The following is a 16758-nucleotide window of genomic DNA, read 5'->3' on the forward strand; positions in this document are numbered from 1 at the left end:
AGTCCGCAAACGCGGACGGCGTACTAGTATGGACAACACTTTGGAGGAATGGCGTGATATACAGACCAGATTGGTCTTCGGGATGCTCAAAGCCTAAGCAGCAGTCATAGAATTGACTAGCTGTGCATTACAAGACAATAAGTCCTCTATGAGTGACACAAAAACAACAGAAAAAAATTAGTATAACTGTCTGCGAGGCTGCCAGGACCAAAGTCGACGACGGCCGAGCTCCGCGATAAGATTAAGACTGAGCTACTGACCGCCCTATACACCGCCTGTAGATAAAAAATTGATATTATCCGTGAACTAATTCTCAGTGCCGACAATCATCATTCAGAAGATGGACGCAACCGATTTATTGCCGCTGCTTGAGCAGCTGGACGATCATGTCGATGATCTGGAAGAAGCTCTGGGGCCTGTCCTGAATAGTGCCATTACTGACACGTCAAAAAAAACTTCCTGTGTTGGACAAGGCAAAGTTTCACGTTCTGATTACTTACGCCTTGGAATCTCTGATATTCTGTACGGCAATCACGATCCTGACACTCCCTCATTGACATGCTAACGTGCTCGCAGCTTATTTACGTCTCCATGGCGTCAATGCTAAAGAACATCCTGTGTTCCGAGAACTAACCAGAGTGAAGCAATACTTTGAGAAAATTAAGGCGCTGGAAGCAGAGCCAGAGCAGCGGACATTGACACTTGACAAGCAGGCTGCAAGTCGCTTCATCAAGCATGGTCTTGTATGTCCTTTTTACTTCATCATGTATACTCTAGTGCTAACGTTACAAGGCCGGGAATGACAAATTCGATATGGAGCGCAAAGAACAACAAGCGAAGGAGAAGGCGCGTGCCCAGTTGAAGGCTTCCTTATTAGCCAAGAAGGCAGCAGCAGCAGCACCTGAGACCTCGTCGATGAAGTCTGGGGCCGATTCTGAATCTGGTTCAGACAGTGAATCCGATAGTGAAAAAGCGAAGGCAACAACACAGTCCGGAGATTCGGCGAAGAAGAGCAAAGAGACGAAAGTAGACAACACCGTTAAACGTACATCTGCCAAGAACAAGAAAAAGCGCAGTAAGGACAATCTCAAAGACGAGAAGAAGGAACGGAGAAAGAAGAAGCAAGAATCCCGGAAGGCAAGGAAGGCACAATGAACAACTTCAAATGCTGCACCATATCGTCTGACAGGGCCGAAGAGGAAGTATGATCGGCTGGTTCCGATCTTTGAGTTTGCATTCGATGAGCCTTCACTTTCGCAAAATGCGTGCATCCCAGCACTGCTGTGCTTCTCTCCAGGTATATGTTGAAGGCGCTTCTATTGTATCTAACGATGGCTGCCTCATCCCTTTACAGCACTTGGGGCACTCTGTTGCGATATACGTATCTACATGTACGAACTATGTGGATGCCCCAGACACCGCGCACACGAGCCACAGGATGAGCCCTAGGCTCGTGTAGCGAGTGATCTAACAATGGTCTATTGAGAATCTGCCTGAACTGGCTTTTTTCATGGGATCAATCTTCAGGAAACTACTTAGTTGACTAAATAGATTAAGTGGCAAGTTGCATTTCTGAATCTCTTGAGCTATTTTCAATGCCGTAAGCTTAAATCATAGGAGCGACTCAGCCTCCAATTTGTGGGTCAGATAGAGAGATATAAGCATGAGTCATAAACGACTGCTATGTCTATCGAAGTCATGACTACATACTAGAAGTGTGAAATATTCCAGTATGTTCCTTATAGATGAAGAGTCATCCAATGTAAAAATAGGTCCCTAAAGTCCGCCGGACTTTAGGCAAGAGGGAGGAGCAGCGGTATCGCCAGTACATCAGTTACTCGTACACTCTGAAGGAACAGGGCGCTAACCCGCAATACTGTTTGTAATACCAATACCGCACATGGTTTTTGCCGTCCCGGAGACCCCCCTGCGATCGTCGGGCCAATCGGGAGAGAGGAAATAGCGATCGGACTTTTCGACAACTTCTCCGCCGACGTTCGAGTCTCTTCTTTTATATACCCGTCCGTTTGCCGTCAAACAGCTCTCTATCCCCACCCATCAACATCTTTTCGTTTTTCCAACTCCTAGAACCACATCTACATTAATCAACATGCCTCGTCAACGCCGTGGTGCCGCTCCTAGCCCTGCGCGCAGCGCTCCCACCAGGCCTACCGCCGCTCCCGCCAGACCGGCCGCTGCTCCCTCGGCCCAGCAGTCCCAGCCTCACTCGACTGCTGCTCACCCGCAGTCGACTCCCCAGCAGGCCTATCCTCACCCTCCTCCCCAGGCTGCTCCTGTCCAGCAGAGCGCCGGGCCTGGTCTGTTCGGCCAGATGGCCTCTACCGCTGCGTAAGTTCCCCTCGGACTTTTCTATAAGAACAACGTCTCTGGCGGAGGATCGTAAAAACAACAACACAACCGGCTAGACCACAAAACAGCATTCCCTTCACACAAAGAGAATGAAGGCATCAAAGAAAAGAAAAGACTAACATCAACTAGTGGTGTCGCAGTCGGCTCCTCCATCGGCCACGCCATCGGTGGTTTCTTCAGCGGCGGTTCCAGCGCCCCCGCCGAGGCCCAACAGGCCGCTCCCGCCCAGGCCCAGCCCATGGACACTGGCCTGTGGCAGAGCAACACCGCCAACAGCTCCTATGGCAACCCTGCCTGCGAGACGGACGTTCGCAACTTCCGCCAGTGCATGGACGAGAACCAGGGCAACATCAGCATTTGCGGATGGTACCTGGACCAGCTTGTATGTTTCTCCTTTTGAATGCCGAGATATGGTGGTTATCACGGGTGCTAACTGGTATTACAGAAAGCTTGCCAGGCCGCTGCTAAGCCCTACTAAAGTTAATGTATTATGTTTCGCGCTGGGGAATATATTAAGGACGGGAATTCTGGATTTGAACCGGTTCAGTTTGCGGACTTGATCGGAACGGTGCGATGATTGGATTGGATATGGACTGTGTTTGCATAGCGGCGTAATATTCCTCTACTGTATACCACTTCCGTCGGGGTTGACCTGATGACTTTTTTCTTTGTTTTACCTTATATTTACTCACTTCCATCTGCTCGAAAGATAGAGCTAGATGAATATCTAAAGACAACTATTCCACTCTTCCATGGTTTGGGCTGTCCTGAAAGTATTGAAGAGGCCTGCATTGCGCAGAAAACAAGCACAGCTTTAGTCCAGTTTACATACTGGTTTCCCTCACAGTTGACAGCGAAGGATGACACGTCCCTTGCTAATATTACCAAAAAAGTCCGTGTGGCGTTATAGCCGTCAAAGCAACAGATGAACCCGGCCACAGCATCAATTAAGCAAGAACCGTAAACACCGTAGGCTTAATTTACACTAACTAGTTCCTATTACCGATCTGGTTACCTGCCGGGGTCTTGTCGAGGCTCGAAGTTAAGCTATGCAAGTCAGTGGATCCACCTACGTTATGACTTTAGACTAGCCGCGCTATTTTAATTACGTACCTGGTTTCCATTGTAAAATTGGCTATCGTTCTGTTCATTGCGCTGGTCTCTCAGTGTCCGGATGATAGGACCTCTCGATGCAGGCGGCCGTGGCCTGGATGCGCTATCGCCAGACGGAGACGGGGAGGACGTGCTGGCTTGGGGGGTCGCAGACGGAGTCGAAGCTGGTTGACCATAACCGAAGAAGGAGCCTACGAGACCCGTGGCGGTGCCAACCGCGGAGGAAACAAGTTCATATGCAGACGATACAGCCCGGGCTGGTAAGCTGGATCCAGTGGCCGAATAGGCTTCCGTATATGTATTGATTGGAACCATGACCAAATTCGCCGTGGAGCCCAGGCCGAGCTCCGCGAGCGTCTGTTCTTCCTCGGCGATAGTAAGCGTCCGATTCGGCAGGGGAGTCAGGATGTGTTTGAGATTGTACGGGCGTTTTTCATCCCCAGGCTGGCTGTCAATCCAGGGACGGACATCTCCGCGGATGGTTTGCGAAGGTGAAAAGCTGGACCGGATGGAACTTCCATCGAACAGACGGACTTGAAGCCGATATTGTTTGGGCGGTGTTGGTGTTTGTGGTTTGCGCTCCTCCGCGGGCGTGTTCGTGATTTTGACGGATGCGCTGTTATTCGTAGCCTTTGTTTCTGGCTCCTTCTGCTTTTTTGTGCTATCCTTGGGCTTCCCTATTCCTTGCGATTTCGGCGTTTCTTGCTTCTTCGGCTGAGATTTCTGTGTCTGGCCAGGTGTTTCAACTCTATACGTCCTCCCGCCAGCACGTAAGCTATTATATTCCTGTTGACCTTGTTGTCTTTGTGATTCACTTCCTTGCGGCTCAGCTGAAGCTGGCGCTGGCGCCGGAACAGCAGGGACAGGAGCTGGTGAGGGCTCAGGCTGCGGTGCAGTCGCGGGCGCGGTATGAGAACTGGCGGATGGACTCGTAGTATGGCCCTGGGCACCTTGAGCCGGTGAGTTCGGATTGAGCTCATCAGCCGGTTTACTGTCCTCTAGAGCAGCCTTTAACCGACTATGAAAGTCATCCTTCGTGATATCCGGCACAATATATTCCCGCAGCATTCCATTCCTACACAACCGTCAATCAATAACCCTAATGTCTGGGAAGGTCTTCACACATACTTGATTACCACAACAGCAGGAAACTTCGTTACGGGACAAAAGGACGTCAAAAATGTAGCCTCCTGGGAATCCTTAGTGAGTCGCAACAGGACAGATCTCGATTCGAGTAGTTGCGCGAACTATGTCCCACCAGCGATTAGCGATCACGTACGAAGGAAAACTAGAAGGAGAGCTGAGGCAAATACATACATCCTTGTCAGCAAAATAATCCTCTTCCCAGGCGTTACTTGTTTGATCATTATCTGTTGAAATGCATCCAGCTGGTTAGCAAGTGGGTAACGGTGGAGCTCATCTGATGTATGTATCGATGTATGCGTTTGGAGAAATCGCAGCGGACACACCTCGAACAAAGCATATTACCGCTTTAGCTTGCGAGACCGCTAAAGCGATACCTTCCTGCAGGGTTCCAGAGAAGAACATTGTAACTTAGCGCTGTTAAGACCGATGTATGAAGTATGGAGCGTAAGTAAAGCGATAGCTTTAACTCCGTCGGGGAAAAGAAGGCCGTTGCCGATCACGAGCCCCTCGGGATTCAATTCGACGAACGCTTGAATCGTTCTTTTTCTTACACGCTTTCCGCCGCCCAGACTAAAACAGCAATTGGTTCTGCGATAAGGGAAAGTAAAGTCCCTCGTCCAAATTGACCATGCGGTCGATCTTTTCGGTCCTGCAACGGACCGCAGCAACCTCATGGCAGCCGCCAATCGCCGCGTCGATTCGGGGTCCCCGGATGGCGTTCAAGCTGGATTCGATTTGCGCCAGATGTCGCCGTCAACAGATTCGGTTCTATAACAAGCAGCTGGCCGATGATCCGCGATGGCTGTCGGTTGTGGATCAACCTGCGCAAATTGTTCGTACCGGGCGAAAACACGGACCAGGTTTGATCATCTTAGGTATGATACAACCATAGGCATAGCTACTGGTAAAGGCTGGTGGGACACTAATGAAATATATTCTCATTACAGCTCTAATTCCTATCATCTCGTTCGCGCTCGGCACTTGGCAAATCCAACGCCTCGATTGGAAGACCAAGCTGATCGCAAAATATGAAGACCGACTCGTCAAACCTCCTCTTCCGCTGCCTCCACAGATCGACCCAGACGCCATTTCCGAATTTGATTATCGACGGGTCTACACTACGGGACGCCTCCGACATGACCAAGAGATGCTCGTTGGTCCTCGCATGCGCGAGGGTGAGGATGGTTTTATCGTTGTGACGCCGCTGGAGAGAGGGGAGGGAGAAAGCACTGTCCTGATAAACAGAGGCTGGATCTCGAAGAAAATGAAGGATCAGAAGGACAGGCCCGAGGGTCTCCCCCAGGGAGAGGTCACAGTCGAAGGCTTGCTACGGGAACCTTGGAAGAAAAACATGTTTACGCCGGACAATAAGCCCGAGGACGGAAAATTCTACTTCCCTGACGTTGAACAGATGGCTGAGATTACTGGTAGCCAGCCGGTATGGATTGAAGAGACTATGAGTGAGCCTGCCTCTAGCACGAAGATTGACATGACCGATATTAACTTCTTTAGTTGCGGACATGGTTGAATGGTATAACAGAAGTGGCAAGGGTATCCCTATCGCTCGCGGCGCCGAAGTGAATTTGCGAAACAATCACAGCCAGTACATCTTCACATGGTAGGTTTCCCATGAATGTCCGAATATCCTACTAGCGGAAACTGTGACTGACCTTACGTAGGTACGGGCTGTGCTTCGCAACATCAATCATGTTGTGGATGATCATACGTAAAAGGCCCAATGAGGCGACTCGTCGTGTTCGCCAAAATGTAAATTGGTGATATCCCTTGGCATCTTTCGTTGTTTGCAACTATTGGTGGCGTTCAGTGTGTTTGTTACGGAATCCGTACCATGTATATTATTCATGGAGGCATTGACAATCTCATGTCCTGCAGCAGTTCCCTCGGTAAATGCTTTGATGCCAGAGAGAAAACACTCGTAGAGTTGTTAATATGGCGTTGTCTAGAAAGTTGACGAGTCAGCATAGCCTAGGTAGAAGGGTTTGTCCCAGCTCACCGTCTCATCAAAGTAATAACATCACTCTCATCAATAGTCTTCCGCCCCGCATGTTTGGAATATGCCGCTAGATCTTCGGCGACCTGCTCAAAATACCATGATGACGCTTGTTCAATAGCAGCTAAGGTGGACTTGCTGATCTTAGCTTTAGAACCAGCCCTCGCTGGCGCAAATCGCGTAGCCAACTTTCGAATCACCCCTGACGGCATGTTGGGAACAGGGATGCCGTATCGGGAGAGCTTCTTTTGCTTTCCCTTCACTATAACAGTGTCTTCGTCACGCAATCCTCCTCCGACGATACCAGGGCTTTCGCTTAGAGAGACGCGAGATGGCATGTGGAGATCCAGGCCGAATTCACCGGCTCTGGCGGCAGCAGCATCATCATCACTGTCGTCAGACACCGGGGCTGTGTCCTGGGGCAGATCAACGGGCGGAAGCTCGAACCCTTCATCATCATTGAGGGGTCCGTCCATGTCATCAGCCGGAGGTGGAGGCGGGGATGGGAAGTTGAAGTCAAAATTGAATCTCCCGAGGTCTTCCGTCTCTCCTCTTTATCTATATTAGCCATTATAGTCCAATCCGTCGGGAGAATACCACCCACCCTCTATCAAAAGCACCTTGACTCATGACAGTTTCGTCCTCATTCACTCGGTCTTCATCATGCTCGATACCTGTGTCGTCACCATCCTCCGAGTCGCTTTCCAACCGGGTCGCATCACCAAAGTTCTCACTCAGCCGAGGGTTACCGAAACTCATCATAGATAATCTTGCTCTGTCGTGTTCGCTCGTAGCCCGTCGGGGGTATTCGACCGTGATATCCTCTTCTTCAAAGGCCAAGGAGAGCCTGGGTGGACGTGGCTCGGGACTCGCCTCCTCCTGCTCCTCTTCTTCCTCTAACGGCAAGGACAATCGGGGGCGTTCAATCTCCGGTTCGTTGTCGAGCTCTTCGATCTCATCCTTCTCCGGTTCCGGCTCTGGCTCTGGTTTTTCTTGCGGCGATGAACGAATAGGCTGGGACACAGGCGCAAGAGCTAATACCTGGATTTAGTATGCATTTGATACACTCATAGCACGCAAACCGCACGCATATGATATGAGCTCATTTGGCTCACATACCTCTACCGAGATTCCGTAGGATATCAAATGTCGTTTCCCTCTGCATCCGTCCACTTTTCCTACGATCACGCGCGGGCGTATTTGCCGCTCGGCGCTGCATCGCCCGTAATCCATATGGCGTTGATGGTGCAGCAGCAGCTCTGTTGCGTGGCGTTCGTCGCGACGGCGTTCCTGATGCTGCTAACCGGCCGGGGGTGAGGGGGTATCTGGTATGGATGGGAAGACGCTGAAGCTGCAGCCGTCCACTGATTAGTATATACAAGTTTAATTACAGTCGGACCCAGTGTGCTCACCCCCGTAAGTGTGGTATCTCCTACAGGAGTGAAGGATTCGGAGATGTCGGACTTTCGCGGTGACTGGCGGCCACGCGGTTTAGGGGTCGTCGACATTTGTACTGCTATGAGATTATATGAAACAATTGCTTCCTAAATTATTATGAGAGATAGTCGCACAGGATTGGACATGTCATTGAGAAAGTCTGAAGATGATTAGGCAACGGCGCATGCCCCGAATTCGCAAGAGGGGCTTGTTGTTCTTCGGTGGGAGGCGCGTTGTCGATGACATGGAGTTGGAGTATCATTGGCCGTGGCTTATCGATAAGCCAGCTGACTCAGCATAAAAAAAGTTGCTGCGGATCTGGAAGTCTTACTATGATACTCGAATTCTAACCATTGAATGTTTTGTTCCTTTCACTCTTAGGAAATATATAGAGATACTAAGGCACAATGTCTGCAGAAACGGCAAATCCATCCGCCTCTCGGCCAAGATCAACAACAAGCGCAAGAGGCAAGCTGAGGAATCCTCGAAACAGACCGAGGCGGCTGCTGGCAATGCAGACGGTCCGAGTAACAAGAAAAGCAAGAAGGGCAAATCCAAGCCAAAGAAGGGTGGGAAAGACAAGAAGGATAAGCCCCAGCAAGATGCATCGGAGAAGGAGCAGAGAGACACCAAGCAAACCGAGACCAAAGGCGGTTGTGATGAAGCTATTGGCAAGATGGACGGCCGCCTGTTGGCAGATCATTTCATGCAGAAGCTAAGCGCCACAATAAGGAGCTGACTGCAGTCGAATTGAGTGATCTTAGTGTTCCGGGTATGTTATTGCCAAACTCAAGGACACTTCTTAGTGCTAACGATCCAAGAATCATCATTCCTCGACACATCATCGTTTGACTCGGCCAGACAACTGGAGAAGCTACCAGCTTTTTTGAAGGCTTTCAGCCCTAAAGGATCCGATCTCTCGAGGCCGTCAGAGGAGAAAGGCACACCGCACACCCTGGTTGTCTCTCCATCTGGACTCCGAGCAGCTGATGCAGTGAGGTGGGTTACAGCCAATGAGCGCTCTATCTACCGAATGGATCCGTGCTGACCATCTTGTTGCAGAGCCCTCCGTACATTCCAAACCAAGGAATCTCCAATTGGTAAGCTGTTTGCAAAGCATATCAAGCTGGAAGAAGCCAAGAAGTTTCTGGAGCGATCACGGTATGTTTTGCACCCGTTTAATTCCCTTATACTTCAACTGACTTTCCTCAAGCATTGCCATTGGAGGCGGAACACCCGCTCGTATCTCCGACCTGATCGATGCTGGTATGGTTACCTCACATTTGAGTGTTTAAAGTAGGCTGGACCTGAGCTGACTTCTACAGGCTCCCTCAAACTTGGCGAACTACAGCGTATCGTGATTGACGGATCCTATGTTGATCAGAAACAGCGTGGTATCTTCGACATGAAAGAAACCCATCTTCCACTTTTGAAGTTGCTCACGCGGCCCGAGTTTCGTGAACGGTATGGGGCGGAGGAGAAGCGGATCCACATCCTCGTCTTTTAGCTTCATCCAATGATGTATAATGTGGTTGGCGTTAATCAAGGCTGGGTGTTCGATCTTTTTGTTGTCTGTTCTTATTCCGGGTAGTGATACCCTACATGCATCTTTTTGCCCATTGGTATATATGCATCGTATGACTCTTTTCTTTTATACTTGGACAAATATGAACTGTGTAGTTTCAACCATTTTTGTTTATCTTGAGCGGTCAGCTTAAGCCTATGATCAATCTCATGAACTGCAAATATAGGCAAGTCAGCTGTCTCCGTCTACCAAATTACTCGTTCGGATTGCAATCAACTTTTGTTCTACACCAGCTCCAGGTTCGTTGGTCTTTGTGATCCTTGTATTCATAAGATGATGCTATTGTTCAGACTATATGCTAAATATGCGAACCCATATGCTATGACCCGCCCACCCAATATACGCCAGACCTTCTCTATATACAAATCTCATGGTACAAAACGAGGGCTTGTAACAAGCGCATGTTGCTGCCAGATATATCGCCATAAAGCATAGTCGCAATGCTTGGAATAGATAAGAAAGAAACAAAGCAAAGGAAAAAGATATCACACATGCAAATAGACCCTAGTAACGGAACATGACAGAACTGGATGTGTGCTTGAGCCAAATGGTACGATCGTGTTGCAAGGTCAGCGAGGCAAAGTTATATGCAGAGGGAGATGGTATCAAGCGGTGAACAGAAACAACCCAGGAACCAGAAGAAAGGAAATTATGTACGGGGATATAAGAGGATGGCTATAGACCAGAGACGTAGGCGGTAGAGAGAATCTAAGCCCGAACTCGCCTGGCATCGAAATATTTGAGGCTCACAGCGGTATCATTCACCCCTACGATAGGTGCGGCATCTTCAAGGAGCTCCCAAGGACGTACCGGGTAGGGTCCCATAACACGACCCCGATATTGGAGACGAAGATGGCTGGCAACGCAATTAATACCTTCTGAAAGACTAGCGGAGGAGCCTGCAGGAGTCACGGCAGGTGTTTGTGGGTTAGATGGAGCGCCCGGCAGGGCGCCCGACGGTGTTGGTGTTGGAGTAGAACCAGCGGCGGCAGGTGATGGAAGAGAAGCAGCCTGCAGGCTATTCGGTGCTGCTGCATCGCTCATGGGACCGAGAAGGTAGATAAATCTCGAGTCATTTTGATACTGAAGGAAGGGTGGACACTTTTCTTTGAGGAAACGGGCGCAATGTTGCCGAGCCTCATCTGGGAACGTGTCGATCAGTGAGGCTGCGACGTCTAATGCATGAGTCTGAAGCAGAATTCCGGGACAAGCACGGTAGCCCTGGGACGGTATTGGGTGAGGGAAATAGTCAGTCACTGGGAAAAGACGTATGACGCTGTCGGGAAGGCGTGCAAGAGATATGCAAAGAATCGAGATCAGCAAACGCGACTGTTCCTGCAGGCCGTTGGGCTTGGGCGCTGGAGATGGCATAGTGAACGCAGAACGGTGAATCACAATCATCCGCAGAAAGGCAGAGAACCAGAAAGCGAGAGCCTTCTCGAAGTTTGAGCGAGACTGAAGAATTTGAGTCGTAGCCGCGCCGTGTCTATTCGCGGTGACATTATTGAAATTGGTTTGCATGATAACAAGCCTGTGGAGAAGTAGATCCATCTTCTCGATGAGAACGGGAGCCACCGACTGTACACCAGCTTCGGGCACACTGTAAGCAAGCTTCTCAATTATTGTCAGGTACAGCTTTGCTGTCTCCAGGGACTTGGCTGTGCCCGAGGGTCCATGGGCTTCAAGATGCTCTTCGAATAGTGGGATAGAAAAGAGAGCTCTTTCAGCTCGCTCCCGGATCTAAAAGAAGAAAGTTAACTTAGGAGGAAAGCGTTGTAGCGACAATGGTCCTTTCGTACCTGTCTTATTACATCTTGGCTCATGAGACCCACGAAACCAACCCAATTCGATCCTTTTGAGCGTGTATCTTCCACAGCAGCCTTGAACATCACGTCAACAATACCATTACCCACATCACGGCCAGATTCTGCGTTGAAAAGCATTTGGAGTTTCAACTGGCAAAAAGGAAGGGAGAAGTCGTCAGTCATGCGGACAACCTTCTCTGCTTCGGACATAGCAGGTGGACCTTGGAGGTATGGTTAGCAATATGAGCAACTGTCGGGATTCGCTTTACTAACCAGTGAGTGAGTCAAAGCCCAACAGGTTGTCCAGAGCCCTTTGAAGGACGGTTGTTGACGTAGAATGTTTTCCAATAAAGCCTTGCAGACAGTATTGGACTGTAACTTCAGGATTCTGTGTAAGAAGGATATCGAGTAACTCTATTGCAGAACCTGCGATGTTGGGCTGTCTTGAATCGAGTCCAGCCCCCGAGTCAACCAACGCAACTGCATCGCAAATTATATCGAGGGTCTCCTGAGGGTGCTTCATGAAAAACTCCTGTTGTGCAACATGAAAACGATATGTGACCTGAACAAACAAGTTTAGTGCTGCGTTCGAGGAAAATATGGTAGTTGACGTACCAAATCAGCATATTTACTTTTTCCTGATAGTAGAGGAACAATAAGCTGAAGCAGTTCCACCCGCAAGCCAGTCAGGTTGGGAATTACAGCAGCCACCTTTTCCGACTGCAAAAGCTTTTTCACCAAAAACACAAAAGCATGTATGGTGACGCAGCCAACTCCGATGAGAGGAGGGAGGACTCGAGACATTGACGGGGTAGAGGACTTCAAAAGCCCACATATCCAACGAATCAGCATAGCATCGAAATGCTTTGGTTGGAACGGCCGCAGATAAGCCAGATACCTAGCAGTTTCATTTGCTGACAGTTTGGCAGGACTGCCACTACCTTCTAGTATATGTATAAGCGAATAGAACACCGTATCCATCGTGGACTCGTCCATGCCACCCCCAGACGAGAGAAGCTGGTTTAACTTTGCTTGAAATGAAGGATCAACATCACTGAGTGCTAAGGGAATACTATCCGAAAGCGGGGACGGCGCTGCCAAAGCTGACTTGCTCTCTAAGCGAGTAAGGTCCTGACGCAAGAGAGCAACGGTGTTGAATTCACTGGGTATTCGGAGTCCTAACTCGATGAGTGAAAACAACAGGTCTAAACTTGCATTGCCTAGGCGTTTGAGACGAGCATACGACTCAACGAGGCCCCTAAAAAGATCAGCCGTAGCGCCAATTACACAGAAGCAGTCAAAATGGCAATTGACCGTATCGGCAACGGAAGCCAGGACAACATCGTCATCACAGCGAGTAGCTTGTTTTAGTATGTCTGCTAGCATCGAGAGATCACCGAAAGTCTCTAAGATCTCCCTGACACTGTAGAATTCGTCGGGAGTAAGGGCGGATACGCCTGGGTCCACCGTCACAGAGACCACAGAGAGTTTCCTATAGTTGTTAGCCGGGGCAGTACTCCTAGAGAGCAGAGAAGCGTACCTAGGTGAGTCGCGGCAATGCCCAGCAACTCCACGGCGGATCCACTGTCCGATTTCAGATTTGACAGCCCAAGTAGGATTGGTCTGTGATGGCTCGATGGGCATTGCACTCCCCATCTCAGCGCCGAAGATATTGGGCAGTCGTTGAGCAATTGATACCTTGAGCTCTGCAATGGCAGAGTCCTCCTCCATCGCCGGGATTCCAGCACGGTAAAGGAGCGTATTGCGAAGATTCCGCACATGCTCTGGGAGGCGATTGACCGGCAGTTGCTTTAGGAGGCAGAGGTCACTCGATACCGGCTGAGACGTATTTGTGACACCTTTCGCCATCAGCCATTGCAGATACCTACCTACAGAGAATGTCTGAGATCTGACTAGCTCCGAAATAATATGGTAGATGTTTTCCATGTTTAGTGCGCTAGTCACTCGAACATCAGCGAGGAACGAAAGGATAAATGAATCAACGTCGATCCCAGACATCTTCCACTTGCGCAGAAGACGGACGCCAGTATATACACGGCAGAGACCATAACGGAACGGTGTAGCTGTCCACTCGAGGAGTTTGGAAATGAGAACAGCTTTATTCTCTAGCGTTTTCAGACATGCAGCCGAGGCGGAAGAAATATCATGCGCGGAGCGGATGGAGTCGAATAACTGAATGACACGCTGTTGTGGCGACCGTTCAGCTGTCCCTTGGTGGTTCTTGGGTAGCTGCAACCGCGAATTGCGTTCGCAGACGTTCTGGTAAATCGTTTTATGGACATTGTCCTTGAGGTTTAAGCAGGAAGATACAAGCTCCTTGTACTTTTCCCATGAACCTGGAAGAACCACAGATGAGGTATGCTCGAGAACAAGCCTCCTGACATACAGAGATAACCGATCTACGAGGGGCTGTAATGGACCAACCTTTTCTGGCTGGGTGACCTGCTGTCTCATTAATAGGATATTAACCATCAACACCAGCGCACGTACCTGACGCAACTTCTCAAGCAGCAGTTCGGCTAACCGCCGCCCACGCTTCCGATATCGCATGATATTATCCCAATAGATACCAAGCATCAGCAGCCAAACGGGAACAGTATTAACCGGCGCGGCTTCTAGCGAGGACAAGAACCATCCAAGGTACTGGTCGTGGTCCAGCAGACGTTCAAAGAACAAGCGAGCAGTTAAGCTCACCCTAGGAACCGTTAGCACTCGAATTACACGAATACCAGGCTAAATACATACGCATATGTCATCTTCATTTTCCATTGCGCAGAGCCGCAGGCACCTAACACTCCTTCTAAGAACTGCTGAACAGTTGCTGTCCAGTCACGGACCCATTTTGCTTCCAAGCCCAGCGCTAATGTGCCACTCGTTCCTTTCCTCTTGAAGGCACGGATCTCGTTTGCACCGACACACTTTGCAAGCCACACAGCACGGCTAACGGGGATACCTTTGTTTAAGCATTGGTCCAGGAGTGCCTTTCCCCGGATACCATGAGGAATCGTTCGGCTCAACTTACGCAGAGGAACAGACGGGTTAGCTAGGTCACGGAGCCAGGCCTCGCGTTTATTATCCGTTAGGGTTACTCGCGGAGGTGGCTTAAAGGTCGACGGCGCAGTCACCAAGCTATGGTTTTGTCTCTTTTCCAGAGCCGCGGCAAAAACGGAAGAGAGCATCTGCAGACCGGAGCGGTGCTTCAACTGTGCATATAACGAGGGTCGTGCGGTGTTTGACTCGTTTTGAGACACCTGAGTACGGTCGTAGTGTCCCTGCTTTGCCGTTTGTTCGTTTAGAACATCTTCCGGGTGGTTCCCAGTCCATGGAGAGAAATCCGCAACCTCTAACGTTGTGGTTACCGGTCAAAGGTGTCCATTGATTTGTATGGGCGTTTGGGGGGAATAACTTACTTTCTCCTTTGAGGACCGGTGCAACTGAAGGAGTCTCGATACGATAGGGGATCGTCTGCACCTCCTTCACGGGTGAACTAGCTCGTGACATTGTGGGATTGGCTCCGAGCGACTCCGGAACATACTTCCAAGGCAAAACCGGCAACGACGGTGGCGATGCGGGCTTCCCTCCCTGCGCGACCGCTGTCGCATCTTCCTCATTCATCACATTGCTCCCCGGCACCTCGGACAGCATAGTCTGGAAGGACCATACCGGCCGATTGCGCCAAGAAAGTGAGGGAGGCTTTGAGCCACCTGTTCCTGGGGTGCTTCTCAGCTCTCCACCGCTCCCCGGCGCAGGACTCGCATCTCGGGCAGAGGGTGCCGCAGGTAAATCCAGCCGAAGTCTTTTTGGCGGCGGTTCCACCTCTTGCGCATCACCACCACTCGTTGTAAGGTCGATGACTGCCGGCTGTCTGGGTTGCGGCTGCGGTACAGGTGTTGTTAGCTTCTCGAACTGAGGGTCGGACGGTCCCACGGATTGAGAAGCATCAACATGTCCAGAGCCGCTGTTGACGGCGCGCAGGGGATGGCCCCACGATTGGACGCCGGCAGAAGAATGAGGTATCATCTCAGCTTCATGGTGTATCACCGCGCCGGAGATTGATCATTGGAACAGCAGAACAAGGCCGATCAAGCGGACTGAACGCGCGCAAACGGTCGTTGGAGACTCTCTAAAAGAACCGATATATCCCAGCTCCGTTTATATGCCTCCTGCCAAGCGGTCACCGGAAGGATGTCGGGGAATGCAAGGTGAGCGGATAGAGTGTTTAAAGGTCGGGAAATAATCGGTGCGGATCAAGTATGGGCGGGAAAGTCTGCACAGAGGGCAGCGAGGCACGCGAACGAAAGGTCGAGACGGGAAATTGATTGAAGAATGAAAAGAAAGAAGAACACAGAGAAGGAGAAGGGTGAGGGAATTGGGGGAAAAGCCGAGTACGGCGAACGATAGGGAAGATCTTCAGATAACGTAAGGAAGGACCAACTGGCAGTCCGTCTTTTTTGGGTATCATCCGTACGTATGGATGGGCGTACTACATACATACAATGGGACCGCCCGGAGTTATGGGACCGTCTGGTACTGACTAGTACCCGTCGTGGTAGTCCTACGGTAGGGGGAGGGGTGGACTGAAGTGTACCGGATGACGGGTAATTAACGCGGGATTGACACAGTGTGGGTGAGATAAACATGGATCCAGTACTGGCGTAATACCGGATGCCGAATGCGTCTTAAGCTTGAAAGCTGATTGTCTGTACTTTTTAACCTTATTAGGAGTCTAAAGAGCGATTCATGCAAATCGAATTGTGATCGCTCTATCGCTGTTTCTTTGTCTGTTTCTAATTTCATTCCCTTGATGGGTGATATAGTGTTTAATAGTCTGGAGCCAGACCCTTAAGGAATGATGACAAGGTCACCTGGCAGGTGTACAATGATTCGTTCGGTACTGTATGTATTCCTTTTCATACCGGTGACATCCCCATGAAGCTGCATCAGATTTTACCCGCATTATTGCTATATTATATATCCATTATCCACCCGGGGTGGGTTCCCTGCTGATTTTTTAGGGGGAGAAAAAGAAAAATTACACGCACAGGGTAATAAGGGAAGAGGAGCATACATGAACAACGGCACTAATGAATCACTGGAGACGATACTATTACCCAACTAAAAAAGGGTCGTCCTCGGATTCTCCGGCAAATCGATGGGTCTCTTGGCAATCAGATGATGGGTCCCATATTGCCCCATTCTCGAAAATCGGAGATATCTTATGGAACAATGTTGAGTAACTAATTCCGAGAATGATGGCATTGACAAAACTT

The 16758-nt window shown here is 49.9% G+C and overlaps 7 protein-coding genes across 7 annotated transcripts; 4 read left to right on the forward strand and 3 right to left on the reverse strand.

Moving 5' to 3' along the window:
• Positions 1–340: 340 nt before the first annotated feature.
• On the forward strand, positions 341–1155 carry ANOM_003661 (Sas10/Utp3/C1D family protein; the record flags this gene model as incomplete). Its single annotated transcript, XM_015548918.1, has 3 exons — positions 341–485; positions 577–743; positions 793–1155. 3 exons carry the CDS (start codon positions 341–343, stop codon positions 1153–1155), a joined length of 675 nt encoding a protein of 224 aa, XP_015406789.1.
• Positions 1156–2032: 877 nt separating this feature from the next.
• ANOM_003662 (uncharacterized protein) lies at positions 2033–3128 on the forward strand (the record flags this gene model as incomplete). Its single annotated transcript, XM_015548919.1, has 3 exons — positions 2033–2349; positions 2500–2752; positions 2816–3128. Coding segments are annotated over 3 exons (573 nt in total), but the record flags the coding sequence as incomplete, so codon positions are not given.
• A 155-nt stretch (positions 3129–3283) lies between these two features.
• Positions 3284–5031, reverse strand: ANOM_003663 (UBX domain protein; the record flags this gene model as incomplete). Its single annotated transcript, XM_015548920.1, has 5 exons — positions 3284–3417; positions 3484–4558; positions 4612–4730; positions 4801–4853; positions 4953–5031. The coding sequence occupies 5 exons, from the start codon at positions 5029–5031 to the stop codon at positions 3382–3384; spliced, it is 1362 nt and encodes a 453-aa protein (XP_015406787.1). The 3' UTR covers positions 3284–3381.
• Positions 5032–5257: 226 nt separating this feature from the next.
• Positions 5258–6408, forward strand: ANOM_003664 (cytochrome oxidase assembly protein SHY1; the record flags this gene model as incomplete). Its single annotated transcript, XM_015548921.1, has 4 exons — positions 5258–5504; positions 5577–6089; positions 6142–6247; positions 6309–6408. 4 exons carry the CDS (start codon positions 5258–5260, stop codon positions 6406–6408), a joined length of 966 nt encoding a protein of 321 aa, XP_015406803.1.
• Positions 6409–6639: 231 nt separating this feature from the next.
• ANOM_003665 (uncharacterized protein) lies at positions 6640–8148 on the reverse strand (the record flags this gene model as incomplete). The annotated part of the gene is made up of 4 exons (XM_015548922.1): positions 6640–7192; positions 7245–7674; positions 7760–7991; positions 8053–8148. 4 exons carry the CDS (start codon positions 8146–8148, stop codon positions 6640–6642), a joined length of 1311 nt encoding a protein of 436 aa, XP_015406792.1.
• On the forward strand, positions 7874–9584 carry ANOM_003666 (uncharacterized protein; the record flags this gene model as incomplete). Its single annotated transcript, XM_015548923.1, has 7 exons — positions 7874–7953; positions 8495–8733; positions 8793–8849; positions 8899–9076; positions 9140–9238; positions 9291–9343; positions 9403–9584. The coding sequence occupies 7 exons, from the start codon at positions 7874–7876 to the stop codon at positions 9582–9584; spliced, it is 888 nt and encodes a 295-aa protein (XP_015406790.1).
• A 786-nt stretch (positions 9585–10370) lies between these two features.
• Positions 10371–15508, reverse strand: ANOM_003667 (mediator of RNA polymerase II transcription subunit 12; the record flags this gene model as incomplete). Its single annotated transcript, XM_015548924.1, has 8 exons — positions 10371–11402; positions 11462–11688; positions 11741–12029; positions 12083–12959; positions 13008–13930; positions 13979–14183; positions 14234–14831; positions 14899–15508. 8 exons carry the CDS (start codon positions 15506–15508, stop codon positions 10371–10373), a joined length of 4761 nt encoding a protein of 1586 aa, XP_015406791.1.
• Between the last annotated feature and the right edge of the window lie 1250 nt (positions 15509–16758).

Source organism: Aspergillus nomiae (genome assembly GCF_001204775.2).
Source record: "Aspergillus nomiae NRRL 13137 chromosome Unknown contig00138, whole genome shotgun sequence".
NCBI lineage: Eukaryota > Fungi > Ascomycota > Eurotiomycetes > Eurotiales > Aspergillaceae > Aspergillus > Aspergillus nomiae.